Below are 16324 nucleotides of genomic sequence, written 5' to 3'. Positions count from 1 at the left end.
TAAAAACATCAAACTCGGTATAATAACCGAAGAAACTGATTACCCTAACACATCATTGGCCGCATCCGCAACTAAGTCAACTAACGAACCGCCGCCACAACTAATCCCCTTCGATAAGTTCTTTTAAAAAATTGCTTCGAGTAACAGCATACATACTCCAGCTGTTACCTTCACATGAATGCTACAGTAATATCGATGGTAGTACAAAAAATCCCACTGAGCTTGACGAAGCCGAGCGTCGTCTTCAGTATCTTGTTCAAAGAGAAACTCTAAATTCAGAAATAAAAGACCTCCTGGAAAACAAATCCGTTGAACGGAGGAGCCGTATTGCCCCGTTTTCCCCATTCGTCGGACTAAATGGTCTAATCCAATCGGCTGGCCGCATCAAACGGTTGGCCGAAGTTGATTTTGATGTGAAACATCCTATAATTTTTGACTCACGCCACATATTTTTAAAACTGTTTCTGCGGCATAGCCACGTAAAAAAACTATTGTCCAGGCGTTCACTATCTCTGGGCTGAATTACATTAACGTTATACGATCCTTAAGTTACAATCCTCGCTGCGTTGGATTAAATCCAACTGCGTCACGTGCAGAATGTTCTGCGTAACCACTTTTCAACCCGTCATGGCTTACCTCCCTGTAGAAAGATTCTCATACCAGTCTCTTGCCTTCACGAACCCTGGGGTTGACAACTTCGGTCCGTTTCAAGTTACTGTACGTAGGACTACTGAGAAGAAGTGGGGTTTCCTCTTCACATGTTTAACTACCGTGCCGTTCATGTTCATATCTTTCCGTCCTTGGACGCCAGTTCGTGTGTAATGGGATTGGAGCGTTTGCTTGCCCGTCGGGGTACACCGGCCATTATTTGGTCTGATAGTGGTACTAATCTTGTTGATGCGGAAAAAGAACTACGCGAGAACATCGAAAAGTGGAACACCATCAACATCGCCGTTGAACTTGCCCACAAAGGCATGAAATGGAAGATCAACCCACCCAGTGCGCCAGACCAAGGTGGCATCTGGGAGAAGCTAGCACGTAGGTTCAAGTGCGTAGTTTACACAATTGTTGGAACACGTTGTTGGAACACTTTTTTTCTGGTCGAACATGCTCTTAATTCACGTCCGTTAACGCCTGTAAGCGCCGACCCGTCTAACCTAGGCACATTAACACCTAATCATTTTCTCCTCTATAACCAAGCAAGTAGTCTTCCTTTCATCATTGGCGTAGATGAGTCTTACGCTAGTGCTATTTGCTGTTTTTGAGTCAAAGAGTTCGTCCCGACACTGAACCGACGTTCTAAGTGACGAACGCCTGCCGAACAACACCTAAAGACTGGTGACTTGGTTTGGGTAGTTGAGGAGACCAATCCTAGTGGATACTACCCTACTGCTCGGTTCACTGAACTCCGTTACGGTTCAGACAGCGTCGCACGTTCTGCCGTATTGCGCACCTCCGCCTGATCGCTCGTCCGCCCGCTTGTAAAATTAGTTCCGCTTTTCCTAACAACTTCCTCTGGGCCGAAGGATGTTACTAAGTAAACAGATTTAAAGCGAGAGAATATTATGCAATCAGAATCGAGTATTTGAATGTGGATTTATTTGAACAAAACTTGCATAGAAATCGTTCCAATTTACGTTTAAATTCCGGAAGAGTGCAAATAACATAATTTCATTAAGTCTAATAATAAAACCTATCAAATAAGACATGTTTCGGCTTTATATTTTCGGGTTCTTTGGATTCATTGGTACAAAATGGTGACTGGCAATGAACTGATTCGTTATCAGACAAAATACCGGCCAATTGAGCGTCAAAAATTGCACTCTAAAAAACCACTTGTGGCTTTGATCGTACCAATGCTTATACGTCGTCTACTGAATCTGGAGCTTATATGTGATGACGAATTGAATTGACTTTCGAAAGAGTGTTTTCACCTTTAATAATCTCAATCAAGCCCCCTTTTGGGAACGCTCTGTCACTTATCCTCCAGCCAGATGAGAGAAAAGAAAAAGAAACTCAAGCTTGGAATTCTCGCATGAGAATACGTTGTCCTTGGTCAATTATTAGGGGATAATCCTGCAGCTGAAGAATTTTCACCGAAAATCAAATGAAAGGACCCAAAAGAAGAGAACAACTACGAACGAGACAGAAAAATAGGCAATAGTCAATTGAAGATGCAATGGAACCCCAATTGTCTCAAAATATCAGACATTGGATTAATATGTGGAGAATGTCCATGTGTCATCAAAATATTGTTTCCCTCCTCTATTTGAGCATCGGAACAGAACGAAGAAGTAATCTCAGACAAAAAATATCCCACGATGATATAAACAATTTAATAATCACAAAACCGTGGAATAAATTTGAGCAATCCTTCATCCGTCTTAGAAACATCACTTTTGATCGTTCTGTTTTTTTCTCGAAAACAAAAGAGGCGATACAGTGGAGCATTCAGTGCTCTCAAAGGATTTGCGCAGAATTGGGATGGAATAATCGAAATAACTGGGGACATCTTCAGAAGAAATATTTCAGACAACGGTATGCAAAGAGAACTAATACGCGACAAGGCAGAGACTGAAAGAACTCTAATTAGTGCAGTTAACATGGAGACGTGGAAATTGTGGACAAAATTAGACAACCAACCACCAACAATCACGTGCCGCTGTGCCCGAGAAGTGTAACCGTTGCGGCCTACAGAACCACTTTGCTAAGTTGTGCCAAAAAAGGTTAAATTAAAACAGGAATGAATTAAAATTGTTGAAAACGAAACGCAAATTGACACAAATTTGAATAACGTTGCGTATCTAATTGAAAAAAAATCGAATTACAGTTCTTAAGGAACAAAAACTACATTGTACCGATATCAACCGAAATCGAAAATGACATTGAGCCAAATTTTATGCATATAACAACTGGAAACACTAATTGCTCATTGCTATTTGATTGCCGAATCGATTTCTCAATATTACATGTTAATATTGTAATAGATATGACGTGTCATTGTGCAAACGCAAACGATCGGAGAAAAAATCGCTCGCAGTAATCACATTCACAGACGATAACGCTGATCCCCGTGCGCTAGCTTTGCCTTACTAAAGAAAAGCGTTAAGAAAAGATTTAATATATCGAAGAAGTATCAAAAATTCCAGAAAGAGAAAGCTTTATTTTTTTGCGCCCTGAATGTTTTTTGGGGTGGAAAAACACTCTGAAGCTAGAAAAAGGACTCAATATATGCGGTTAGAGATCGTTCCTTTTATTTGGTTGTTTTGTTGAATTTAAAAAGAAGAAAAGTCCCCCCAAAATGTTTTGTAGCATTGGGGCATCCCTAACAAATTATTGTTTCAAGCTGTCCCCCGGTTCCGTGAGGTGCCACTGGGCAGTTTAAAAAATATCATTTCTCTCAAAAAAGGCTCTAAAATAAAAGAAGCGTCTTGTGAAGATTTTCGATGCGATATTCATAGCAACAATTGTACAACCTTTACCATACAATGCTTAAAGTGTCCCAAATGGTTCCATGTTAATTGCACGGACCTGTCAGAGGAAAATTTTTAGAACACTGGGGAACATTAATGGATGATTTTGGGCATGTTGACGTTGTTGAAATCAAGTCGTGATTCCCCAAGATCAGTCAAACATTAAAGATGAATTATTTCAAAAAATAAGGATATGAAAAGCAACTTGAAATCTGAAATGGAATTTTTCAAAACTGAAATTCTTGATTGCATAAGACATGCTCACACAAATATGAATTCGAAATTTTCCGAAACAGAAAAACAGCTCTCTTCAAAGACACCAGGTGACAAAAATCAAATTCAAAAAGTGAAAACCAAAATAAATTGATTCTTTTTGGAGTTGATGAGAAACCCAAGTACGGAAACAACTACTTTCGTGGAGGGATCAGCTACAACAAGAAAATGAAGAAGAGATTGCACAGTCTTGTGGAATTGACAAAATCATGTTTTCCGGCTGGGGAAGTTTGACGAAGCAGCACAAAGAACACGCCCAATTGTAGTTAAGTTGCCTAATCCGTTGAACAATCAACTGCTCCTGATATGGAATCAAAAATTGAAGGCTCAAAAAATTTTCGTGAAAGCTTTCTTATCCAAAAATGATTGGGAGAAAGAACAGAAGTTACTTGACTCTCGTTTCAAATTTGCTCAAAAACTGAACATCAACAGATCAGAATTCAAAATTGGACCAGGAGCGCTGTTTGTCGAAAACCAGATCGTAGACATAACTCTCTCAGAAAAAGAAATATGTCAGAAGATAGGTCATCAGACAATTTCTAGTTCATCACTAGAGGAAAAACAAGTACTGAAGATTGAACTGGTTATTGAACTGCCGGTCAATTTTAACAATTGATCGCAGAATGAATCTTGATATTTTACTGAAGGAACGTGATTGTGACATACTTTGCTTAACAGAAATATGGCTTACAGATGAAATAAGAAATTCAAAAATTTCCCTAAATAGGCAATTTTTGTGCAGTGAGGAAATAATAGAAAAGTTGGAACTCACGGTGGTACTCTTATTGCTGAAAATCTGACTCTTTGTTCCATTCAAGCGACAGAATTTGAAACAAACTTTGATTTTTTGTCATGCCCTGTTTGTTTCCTAAACAACCTTGTAATAATCATCATCAACTTGTAAATCTCTCCATAAAACAGCAAATACCGGGTTTATGATACTGATTTACGAAGTTCAATAATCATAGTAATATTTAAATTGGAGTCGCTTTTCGACTTCGGTACTCGGAAAAAATTAATAATTGTGAATGGTGATGTAAATTTTACACATACTGAATGAAATACACTTTCTAGTAGTAAGAATTTGAAAAAATTTCCTAGAAGAAGTAAATGCTCGGAACCTCTGCTCAATCCTCAACTCCAGTTTTTGTCCAAACATCTTTCTATGCAATAATCTGGAGCAATGTAACCTAGCAGTTGAGTCTAATTCCTTCTCAGATCACAAATTAACCATAGCAGAAATTTCTATCAGACCCACAAGAAGAGAGCAAAAGCCTCTCTTCCAGAAACTCAACATCAACAAGGCTGATTGAAATTTATTCATCTCTTATTTTGAAATCCCCACATGTCAAACGGGTGTCCCAATGACTTGCTTCGTTGTTTTTATCAGAGTCTTTACAATGCTTGCAAAGAATCAACAACTCATATAACAAAACGCCGGCTGGATGCACCATCTTACATGTCTTCCCGTAGTGTACACATAGAAAACAAGTTGAAGACGCTAAGGAAAACAAACAAAGATCAGAGAAAATTAGAAAATTAGAGATGGTATTGAATTTATCCTTGCTTAAGGACAAACAAAAATTTGTCGAGGGTTTCTGTATTTCAACGAACAATGTTGCATACAAAATTTTGCGAAAACTAAACCAAGAACAAACCTTCCTCGAGAAAATGAAATATACAGGCCAAGATATAAAGGGTTCTCAGCAAATTCCGGAAAGTTTCAACGAGCATTTATCTTCAGTTTTTATCGAAGAAAATTGTGAGATTATTATTCCTGAAATAGCTCAACCAGAAATTTTTCTAGACGATATCAACATCAACGCAAAAGAAGTGCTAGAAAAAATATCACAAATTAAATCTGGTGCCAACTCTTATGATCAAATAACACCATCACTCCTAAAAGCCTCTGCGCCGTACGTTATAAATAGTACCTTATATATATTTAGCTGCATTATTAACGCTTGTCAATTTCCTAAAGTCTGGGAAAATATACACGTGCGTTCTCATTACAAAGATGATAGTAAAATTGAAATTAAAAATTACAGACCAATTGCAAAGCTCTGTGCAATTTCTATAGTTTTTGAAAGAATATTTTTTTGATACAAACAATATAAGAAAACAGTCGACAGGAAGCTTTGCACTGCGCAACATGGTTTTTGGCAAAAGCATTCAACAGTAACCCAATTGTTACTATATTGTGATAACTTATATCAAGCTTTAGAGGATAATTCATCCCCAATAACAGTTTACTTGGACAATGTTAAAGCTTTTGATTCGATTAATTTTAATATTGTTCTCCAAAAGCTTAATTTGGATTTGATGAAAAGTTTTTGAAATTTTTGTTGCTTCAAATCTATTTAATCGGCAGCAGAGAATAAAATTTGCAGACAATCACTTAATTTTCTCAAAAATTTCAAGCGGGGGTCCCCAGGGATCACAATTTGCTGTGATCTTGTTCTCCGTGTTTATAATTGACCTACCTGATCAACTTTTTAATAAAAAATTCCTTTATGCCGATGATACGAAATTAAAAGGACAAATTTCAGAACGTGAAGATCTTCTATTTGATATAAATAGAGCTATCGAATGGTCTGGTTCAAAAAAACTAAATTTCAGTTTTGACAAATTCAGCCTTCTCGAGTTTTCATACGAAAATACATATGATTCGTCTACAAAGTTATTTGCAAAAGGCATTGTCATCAAAAACAAAAAAACAAATTAAAGACCTCAGTTTAGTTTTTACGTCCTGCATGTCTTGGAATTGTCACCTCGAATTAACCATAAAGAAAAGATTTCAAAAACTGAATCATTTAAGAAGAGTTGTACCCCGCACCACATAAGAAACTGTCAAGTGCACATTGGTGAAAACATATATAATCTCTGCGGTCTTTTGTGCGTCAAATGTCTGGACCACAGTATCTTCAACGTTTGGAAAGACTGCAAAGATCTTGTTTAAAATGGAAAACTTACCGTTCAGTTTTGGTTGACAAAGAATACGTTGAGAGCCTAATTCGAAATCGCCTGTTGCCAGTCAGATATTTTCTATTTCTTAATGACCTAATTCTGCTTAACAAGATTTTAGTGGGCTTAACTTCTATGAATGCCTCAGACCGCTGGTCAATAACTTTTGGTTGTCAAAAGACCAGATCAAGTGAAAAAAATTTTATAGAAGCCAGAAAAACATTTCGGAAACGGTCTGAAGATAATTACTTTAATAGAGAGGCCCGATTCAATAATTCTTTGTCTCAACTTAACAGTTTTTTTAACTATTCTCCACACAAAAGTCCATGTCAGTTTCGAAGAAAAGTGAAGAACTTTTTGGAAGGGGAGGCAGTGAAAAGATTCAAATATAAAAGTTACCCTTCAGGATGTAAAGTTTTCGAGAAATTTTAATTACTGAAACTTGATTTCTCTCCTAATCTGGGGACTACCAAGTTGGTTGTAACCATGTTTGGTTGAATTCATTATGGTTATTATTGTTATTATTAAATGCAAATGCGAATCACAAGAAAAACTCTATTTGAACTAGGGAAAATGTCATTTCGAGAGATCAGGGGCGGAGTATTTAGGCCATCCCTGTACACAAACACCAGACCACTAGCAAACAAAACAGAGGTAATTCAAATGCTAAAATCAGCGTCGAATTTGAAAAAATTTTGATTGTTTCTAGGCACCATAGAACAGCCAAATTTTTTTATGACCAATATCACTTAAATGAGCCCATTTCTACCACTTCTCAAGAGGGATACCAAGTTTCTCTGGACAACAATTCATGAGTTTAACTTCCAAGAATTTAAACACAAGATAGCTTAAACTACCGAGGATGAATATTTCAACCCGGAATTGAACACACGCTTGTAATGTGATGCTTCCATTCAATGTCATGTCTAGGTGCAGTTCGAGATCAGCTGACTCATGAGGGCTAGCGGACTGTTGCGTTTGCGCTGCGAATGCTGAACAAAGTAGAAGAAAGATGCAGAATAAACGAACTAGATTTCATAGAGAAGTGTGGGTAAACGGACATTTTAATTACTATCAATACTGAAGACCATTTCAAAGATGTCTCAAAGGTGGACGTAGCTGACTAAATTTCACATCAACCGCAACAAAACTGCCGTAATTACTTCTACGTTTCATTGTATCGAATATCGAATCAATCGAAAGATGTGCACAACTCAATTCGTTGAGTGAATTAAGCATCGTGACTTCCGCTGCAAAATCAAGTAAGTTTGGAGGACAAATTAGAAATAAAAAATGAATCCATCGAAAATGTGGATGTCGCAGCGCAAAATCTAACTAAATTTGTAAGCAGTAAAAAAGACGCATTTAGTACTGCGAAACATTCTAATCAAAAAAAGAACTGACAATGCACTTATTAGAAATTAGCTTTCTCTACAAACACGAAACAGTCGGATTTAAATACCACAATATAAAACTAATCAGTCGATTCTCTTCAGTGTTAACATTGTCGAGCTCGGATGGAGACACTTCAAATCAAATCAGACGATCAAGTCCAGCAAGTTCATCCGCTCCGCATGTTATCTCCACCAAATAAACACCAGCTACATGTGGAACGGGTTCCGCGATCAGCACGCTTACAAAGAAAAACCTCTATATTGACGAAATCAACGTTTCGTTTTTGATATTTTGTCCAGGACTCTCCCAGCCAGTCTAACGTCTAAGGACGCCGTAGGTACTGAGAGACTTTATTTTAGCAGACAACAAGGAAAATGCCACCACCTTTCACCTTAAACTCACAGCTTCTGGCGGAAAGCAGAATGTTAAATCAGGATGAGAGAGTGTGGATGATAGCATTGCGATCCCAAGTTTTATCACGGAACCTTATATAGTGGCCATCTACTGCGCACATCTTGGACACTGTCGTATGATAGATATCGCGGTACACGACTGATGGCCGTATTTGAACAGAGATATACAATAAAGATAAGTAAAAATTTCAAAACCATTGCGCCTTCGAAAAATAGAATCCATTGAAACCAAGATTGGACCAACATTTAACGAAACAGACCAAGAACTGTTTTATATTTCTCGCATATCGATAGACCCTCTAAGCTTCCAACAGTGCAGGCGTTTGAAAAAGCGAATGCTAACAACTTTCTGCAAAACTAAATTCTTTCACTTGATTTACCACGCACGAAAATATCGGATGAAGCACTCTGTCAAACTGGAAGGCGAACACAAACAATTTGTAAGCTTAAAAAATTCGATTTAATCGCGGCAGGAAATCGCAACCATGAAGCATTAGGTCTAGTTGAGAGGCTTTTACAGAAAATACAAAGCTGCCAAATTTGCATTATGTCAGCACTTTAAAATAACTTTAATGTAAGTTCAATTAACTCAATAAAATACCAGCTTATAATATGCAGACAAAACATCAAAATCTCGCTTTTCGAAGCTCAATTTGGTCGAAAACCAAACACTACGCTCAGTAATATAAATACAACTCCTGATCCCAAGCAACTTGTGTCTAACAAAGTGATTCTAAATAAATGTTTAGATCTTGAGACAGTCAAATAGTTTGATTTGATTACCGAAGGAAAAAGGAATCAATCTGACCAATAATAGAAGCGCATTTGCCCTACACAGAAATAATGGCCAAAAATATCAAAGAAGATTTTAAACGGCCTTTACAATGTTTAAACCGACAGTCCGATAGTGATAGAGACGGATGAACATACGTCACCAAAAAATTATCAAAGAAAACCAGAATGGCAAATCCGCAACACTGATCTAGCAAAATAATTGACTAACGAAGAGCGGAACTCGGGTCTGACAGAAAACGCAAAACCGCGAGACCGGTGACAACAACCAGAAAAACCACTGAAGAGAAAAATAACTAAACCCGACAAGAATACAGGAAGGGAACTTGAAGGGGACCAATACTAATCATCAAAGAAGAGCTGCTGATGAGAGTGACGCGTCATCAAAATAATCTTGTGGCTTGCGCATTACGATTGAAAATACCCACAAAACCCGCCAAAAAAACAGAAACCCGTCCCGCAAATCACTGCTGAAGAGACAGCAACAACAACTGTGGATCAAATCATTGACATACCACCCTCGCAACCAAAAATAAAACAGACAACCACAACAAATTAACGCAACCACCGGAAAAATGCAAACGCACTTCTCCATCAAAAACCGAGTCGGATTTAACGGCGGAGCGATCGAGCGTTAAATATCAAAATAAATGGATTTGTCGAAAATTTGACTGTTTTCAACTTTCTTGATCCATTTTTGGAATCAAAGCTGGGATATTTTTTCACAAATAATGTTAATCTGTGGCAACAAGAGGTTTCAAGAACTGGTCATCATCACTAGTCGCGAAGATTCGCTAAATTATTTGGGACAAATTCATCTGTTCAATTTTTGGATAATATTACTCATAACTCAGGCATGGTTTGTTGCAAGATCAGTCGAATTCATTTAATTGCTAAAGATGTAGACTTACTTGAAAAAGAAAAGTAGTAAATACTTTTAAACTAGATAGTTAAAAATTAGTGCTTTTGGTGCATCAGGAGTGTTATTCGTTTTCCAATTACTACTTATTTTGCGGGACAACAGGTTTCCTATTCAAAACTTTGACAGTTTTAGCACATCTTACATTTGTTTTCTGACAATTTTTTAGTTTATCGTAATTTTTCATGACTATTTTTGACAAAATGAGAGCATTTATGGGATTTTTTGATAAAAAGAACTGAGCTCCTTGTGTCTGATTTTATCTCGATGTCAAAAATCTTAATCAAAATTTTTTCTTCGCTGAATCATTCTTGCGCAATCCAACTGAGCATAATAATTAACGATTGATTTGCCTTTTTCGGGGCGGAAATTTATTGGATAATATAAGCTTTTCATAATTGGATACAATAAGCTTTTCAATGAAGCTTGTCAGACATTCTCAGTGACCAATTTTTTTAGCGGTTCATTAATTTCAAAATAAAATTTAAATTCAAAATTAGCTCCAAAAACAATTTCATAAAGCATTGATCTATACATTCGCGTAAACAAATCCTTCTACTGCATATCTAACGGTTCATAGACATATCAAAACTGGATTAAATAGGAGTTATGTTTCTTAGAAAAATTTTATCCAGCAGAAAAACACTGTTCCATATTATTTGGGTGGTAAAATTAGTCAACTGCATGGTCTTCTCTGATGAATCAGTTTGGCAATAGCATTCGCTACAATTATTCAAGTTTTTTTCTTTTTCATGGAGTTTTCAAATGTAGTATCTGTTTGTATCAAACTCAAATTGTGTAAACGGCAAAATTTTAGTTATTGAGGGTTTGAAGACATATGATGGGGAAACAATAACAAAAACGATGTTGCATGCAGTTTGAAGATTCCCCAATCACTTTTTAGATTCTGATTTACATTAAATTTTTAAAATTTTGAATCAGTTTGGGTTGCATTGTGTTTTTCAGGTATGTTAAATTAATTGAAAGCGCTTTCTGATTTTCGTTGACGTTTTCACATTATAAGTTTTCAGTTATAATAATCATTTGGGTTAGTCCAACTAATCAGCTCACTTTTTTGAGCAGTTTTTTTTTAATCCAAAGTATTTCACAACTAATCTTATTTCAATTTAAAAATGATCTGAAAAAGCCAAGTTTGCTTATTCTTAACTTTTTCTCACACATCTTGTTGCAGCTTTCGTTAATTGCAACTTTATTGCGTATTCTGAAGTAAAAAAGGATTATCAGGAGCAATTTATTTTTTGGTGACATATTGTTTAGAGCTTTTATTATTATCAACAAGTAAAAATTTTTCAAAATATTGTTGTTAGTTTTTCTATGAAATCAAAACATTTCACGCTAGTACTCATATAACATAACAGCCACAGCTCTCTAATTTTTCTCAAACTTCGTTTCTGTAACTTTCGTTAATTGCAACATTATATCATATTCTAAATTAATAAAGAATCATCAGGAGCTGTTTGCTATTTGATGAATTTTTTGTTAGGGGCAATTATTGTCATGAACAAATAATATTTCAAAAAAATTTGTTTACCTTTTTTACGATATCAGAAGTAGTTCAAGCTTGTAATATTATATTATATTAGCCACATGTCTTTGCAACCCCATTTTTGTGTTTTACAATACAAAATTTGATCAAGTTTTGCTTTTGTTTATTGTTTTTTTTGTGAAAAAACTATTGCAAAATTTTGAAGATTCTCTATGATTTTTGTCTCTATGAATAAAAAGTTAGCTCTCACAAGAAAATCAATCCAAAAACTGCAATTATGTTTTTGTTTTGTTTTCAGAAATTTTAGCAAATTTGGTTGTGTTTAGTGTTTTTTTGTTAAAAAACTATTGCAAAGCACTACATAAGATATCTTAGCGGTAAAAAAAACTTCGCACTCCAAAGTGAATCAATCTTTAAATTGAATAATTATTTTGCTCGGTTTTCAGAATCAACTACATCTCTCGTAGAGAACAATTTTTTGATGAGATGATGTCTGAATATTATGCGAACTTCCCATTTACCGAGCCTCCCAAATTTCTTAAAAGCGAAAATGATAGAAAAAAATGTATTTCCTAACCACCTGTCAAAAAAGAAATGCTGTCAAATACACTCCCAGAAACATACATACAGTCGCACTCACACATATTCACGCACACACACACACAAACCCACACAAACACACCAAAAACTCAACCATAACAGTGGCATAGTTCGTCGCAAAATCACTCAAATTCTTTTAATTGAGGACTTGTGGACTTAATATACTTGAAAAGGAAATAAAATAAAAGTTTGTAAACTCGATAATTTATAATTAGTGTGGTTGGTGCAACAGGGGTGTTATTGGTTCTCCAACGACTGCTTATCTAGAAGGAAAACAGGTTTTCATTCACACTTTAGCAATATTAGTGCATATTAGTGCATTTTCAGAGAAGCTTTTGTTCAGTCGTGATAGTTCATGATTATTTGTGACCAAATAGAAGCATTTAAGGGTTTTTAAATCAAAAGAATTGGGCCCTTGTGTCTGATTTGATCTCAATGTCTAAAATGTTTCCTGTTTGTCGAATTAATTGACAGCACTACATGATTTGCGTTGATCTTTTCAAGTTATAAGTTTTTGAGAACCTTTTTGATCACAAAATTGTTTCAACTCTAACAATAATTCTAGCCCAATGTATTAATTATGTATTATTTTTGCGCACTTTATCGTAATTGAACGATTTCCCAACCAATCTTATTTCAATGGATAAAGTTTTCTGGAATCAGCCAATTTTGTTTGTTCCTAATTTTTCTCAAACTTCATTTTTTAACTTTTGTTAATAGCAACTTTATTGCATAATCTCAATTTAAAAAATCAACAGGAGCAATTTGCTATTTGATGCATTTTTTGCTAGGGGCAATTATTGTCAGGAACAAATAATGCTTCAAAAATTTTATATGAAATCAAAAAGAGTTAATGCCAGTAGTTTTATGTTATATCAACCACAAGTCTTTGCAGCTCCATTTTGTTTATTTTAGAATGAGCAAGTTTCGATTTCGCTTAATGTTGTTTGGTGAAAAAATTGTTGCAAAACATTGAAGATTTTTTTGTCCCCAAAAAAATTTTAATTCTCAGAAGCGATTCAATCCAAAAACTGCAAACTTAATTCGTTTTGCTCTCAATAAACAACTACTTCGCTCTTGGCGAAAAACTTCATGATGAGAGGTTGTCCGAATACTGCTATCTGCAGCTCCCCGTTTTTCAAATGCAAAAAGGTTTTGACAAAATATATTTCCTAGTCACCTGTCAAAAAAATGCCTGTCAAATACACTCCCAGAAACTTACACACACGCGCGCGTGCGCGCACATACACACAAACACATATATGCATGCATGTGTGTGTGTGTGTGTTTATGGGCGTGTGTGTTTATGACTTATTAAGACGTATGCTGCGGCCGATAGGCTTCTTTTATATTTTCTGAAGTCAAATAAAAGTGGTATCATTGGAGCGTTTCAACTATATATAATAGAGGACAATCAGCTATTTTAAAGGTTTTCAACAATACAACTAATATTTCTCTACATAAAAACATCTAGCGGCCACATACGCCTCATGTTCCCCTAAAAAAGTGTCGAGCAGTCACCCAGGATGAGGTTCGCGACCCAAGCCAGTTCTGATCAGACTATCCTGACCAGAATAGGCTCTGATCAGCCGATCCAGACCAAAATTGGCTCTGATCAAACAAACTTGAGTCGCGCACTGGGGGTGTCAGACCGACTTGAGGCGTGCACTGGGGCTACCAGACCGACTTGAGTCGCGCACTGGTGTGCCAGTCCTACTTCGGTTGCGCATTGGTGGTACCATGACTGACACTTTCAACTTTAAGTAGCAGTGATCATTGGTATAATATATTTTTTTCAGAAATATCTACGTCATTTAATGGATATGGTTTATGAGTTTTTCAGTAAAAAAATATTAGTTTGAAACAAAAAATGTCTTCAGCTCAACAACAATTATCAAAACTTTGTCTTTGGCGTGGTCTTTGATATTCATCAAGAAAAATTGAGAAGTGCTCTTCAAAAGACAGTCCCAGGTGGTTTAACTAAATCTTCTTTTTTTTCGGAGGACTGGCCACTTTTTCTGCTGGAACTTTTGGTTCTGATCAGACTTTCCAGACTCGGGAAAGGTTTCTGATCAGACCGTACAAACTCTGGAAAGAGGTCTGTTCAGACTATCCAGACAATACCACAAAATTATCCAGACCCTAGACTACGTTCTGATCAGATTATCCATACTCTGGGTGGGGCTCTGATCAGACTGTCCAGACCGTAAGTAGTGCCCTGATCTGACCGTGCAGACTCTGGATGGGGTATTAATCAGACTATCCAGACCGTAGACAGCGATGCCAGACTCTGTCGAGTGGTCGCGCTTTCCCCCAGTGTGCGCGACTCAAGTCGGTCTAATCAGGGCTGGCTTGGGTCGCACACCTCATCCTGGGCAACTCCCCCAATAAATGGGGGAGGGGTTTAAAAATAAATTAAATTAATGACTGATGCCTCATAGTATTTGGTTACAAACTCTATTATAATTGCAAAAAAAACCAAAAAGCATACTCACACAGTCATTTAAAAAATTTTGGAAAAGAGGGACTTTCTGATCTATGACAGTACTGCTTCGGTTGTTATTTCTGATTCAGCACTGAAATAGCTTGTCAATGTTGTGATGCAATGGCGATTTGCACCGAATAAGAGCACGATTTTTTCAAGTTTACGGGATAAAATTATAGTTATAAATGTTTTAAACCTTTCATTTGTTTCAACTCCAATTGTATTTATAGCTGGAAATCTGAAAAATTTAATTTATATGATATTATTTTCTGTTCAGGGCAGTTATGGACAATGTACAGTGAGCTAATGCGGGAGCATAGAATGGCACAGAGCATGGAAAACGCTGAAAAGTTCAAATACCTCTCTGACCAGATGGATAGAATCACGAGTAATGACTGGAGAGATCTGAAGGAGAAAAGGACTGACCAGATCAGTGTCGTCATGACAACTTTCAACTCTCACGGGGTCAAAGTCGTGTCATCTGAGGATTCAAATGAAAAGGCTGAAGGACATGAGTTGGTTAACGAAGGAAATGACGCTCAATATAAGGTACATATAGTGAATTCATTTATCTAATGAGGGAAGTTTTTGAGAGTTCTTTAAATGTCTTTTAATAAATCTGTTATTCGCTGAGCTGAGATGACTTGATGATCATAAAATTGCAAAACATTCAACCAAGTCATGTTTCGTTTTTTTTTTCCTTAGTTGAAAATTAGCACTGAATTGAGGGTTTTTCACTTATTGTGGGATTTATATATGCTCAGCGGGACTCAATTTAATAACGCAAATTATGATTTTATGCATCTTTGCTGTAAACGAAAAGAGCAATAAATTTTGTTTGGTTGAAGCTAAATTATCACAATGAAAAATGATATATCTAGCGAGGCTTTGAGCGGAAATTCAGAGAGATGAGTTAAATTAACTATTGAATTTTTTGAATTCCTTTTTTTTGGCTTTTTGACACTGCGGATTCTGGGGATTGGGTATCTTGGCATTGGATGAAATGTCACAAAATAACCGCTAAATGATGTCAATTGCAGAAGACAAAAGCGGCCTCTGACAAATTGTCCCTACCACCCGTGAACACAATTAACAAACTACTCGAAGAGGCAAAAAGGAACAAAAAAGTGGCCAAAATAAACAGGAGCAAAGGGATATTCGTTAAGGCTCGCGGAGGGTGTGGACAGTCAAAACAGAAGACCAATTCCACGGATGTTGACGCTGCTCTCCAGGGAATAATTTCGAGCTTTTTGAAAAGGGAAGAGAGCAAATCAATGGGCAAATAGATTGGCGCTTAGATTTTATTAATATTAGCGGAAGAGATAACGCTAATTTATTTTTCTCGTGTTTGTCTTGTAACAACCCAACTGTGGTATTTAGCTAACTCCATATACTGCTAAAGGATTTGGGTTTTTCTCGTTGTAGCCCCCCATCTTAGTGGTCAGATAACCTATAGCCCCCCCCCCCCAATCATGGTAATTATACCATAATGGAAGCTATAAT

The 16324-nt window shown here is 36.4% G+C and overlaps 1 protein-coding gene across 1 annotated transcript; it reads left to right on the top strand.

Annotated features, from left to right (window-relative positions):
- The first annotated feature begins 974 nt into the window (after positions 1-974).
- On the top strand, positions 975-16107 carry LOC142345047 (uncharacterized). The gene is made up of 4 exons (XM_075397130.1): positions 975-1038; positions 14572-14667; positions 15099-15370; positions 15862-16107. The coding sequence occupies exons 1-4, from the start codon at positions 975-977 to the stop codon at positions 16105-16107; spliced, it is 678 nt and encodes a 225-aa protein (XP_075253245.1).
- The last annotated feature ends 217 nt before the right edge of the window (positions 16108-16324 follow it).

The sequence above is a fragment of the Convolutriloba macropyga genome, chromosome 8, assembly GCF_964194025.1.
Source record: "Convolutriloba macropyga chromosome 8, txConMacr16.3, whole genome shotgun sequence".
Classification (NCBI taxonomy): Eukaryota; Metazoa; Xenacoelomorpha; order Acoela; family Convolutidae; genus Convolutriloba; species Convolutriloba macropyga.
Note: the sequence above shows the minus strand (reverse complement) of the source record. Positions and strands in the feature narration are given on the sequence as shown.

What these genes read in the sequence shown, in the direction of transcription:
- LOC142345047 (XM_075397130.1), top strand. Translation starts at nt 975, where the DNA reads ATGAAATGGAAGATCAACCCACCCAGTGCGCCAGACCAAGGTGGCATC. An exon ending in CCCCAGTGTGCGCGACTCAA is followed by an intron (nt 14,668 to 15,098) that starts GTCGGTCTAATC and finishes TTTTCTGTTCAG; the next exon opens with GGCAGTTATGGACAATGTAC. An exon ending in GAAATGACGCTCAATATAAG is followed by an intron (nt 15,371 to 15,861) that starts GTACATATAGTG and finishes TGTCAATTGCAG; the next exon opens with AAGACAAAAGCGGCCTCTGA.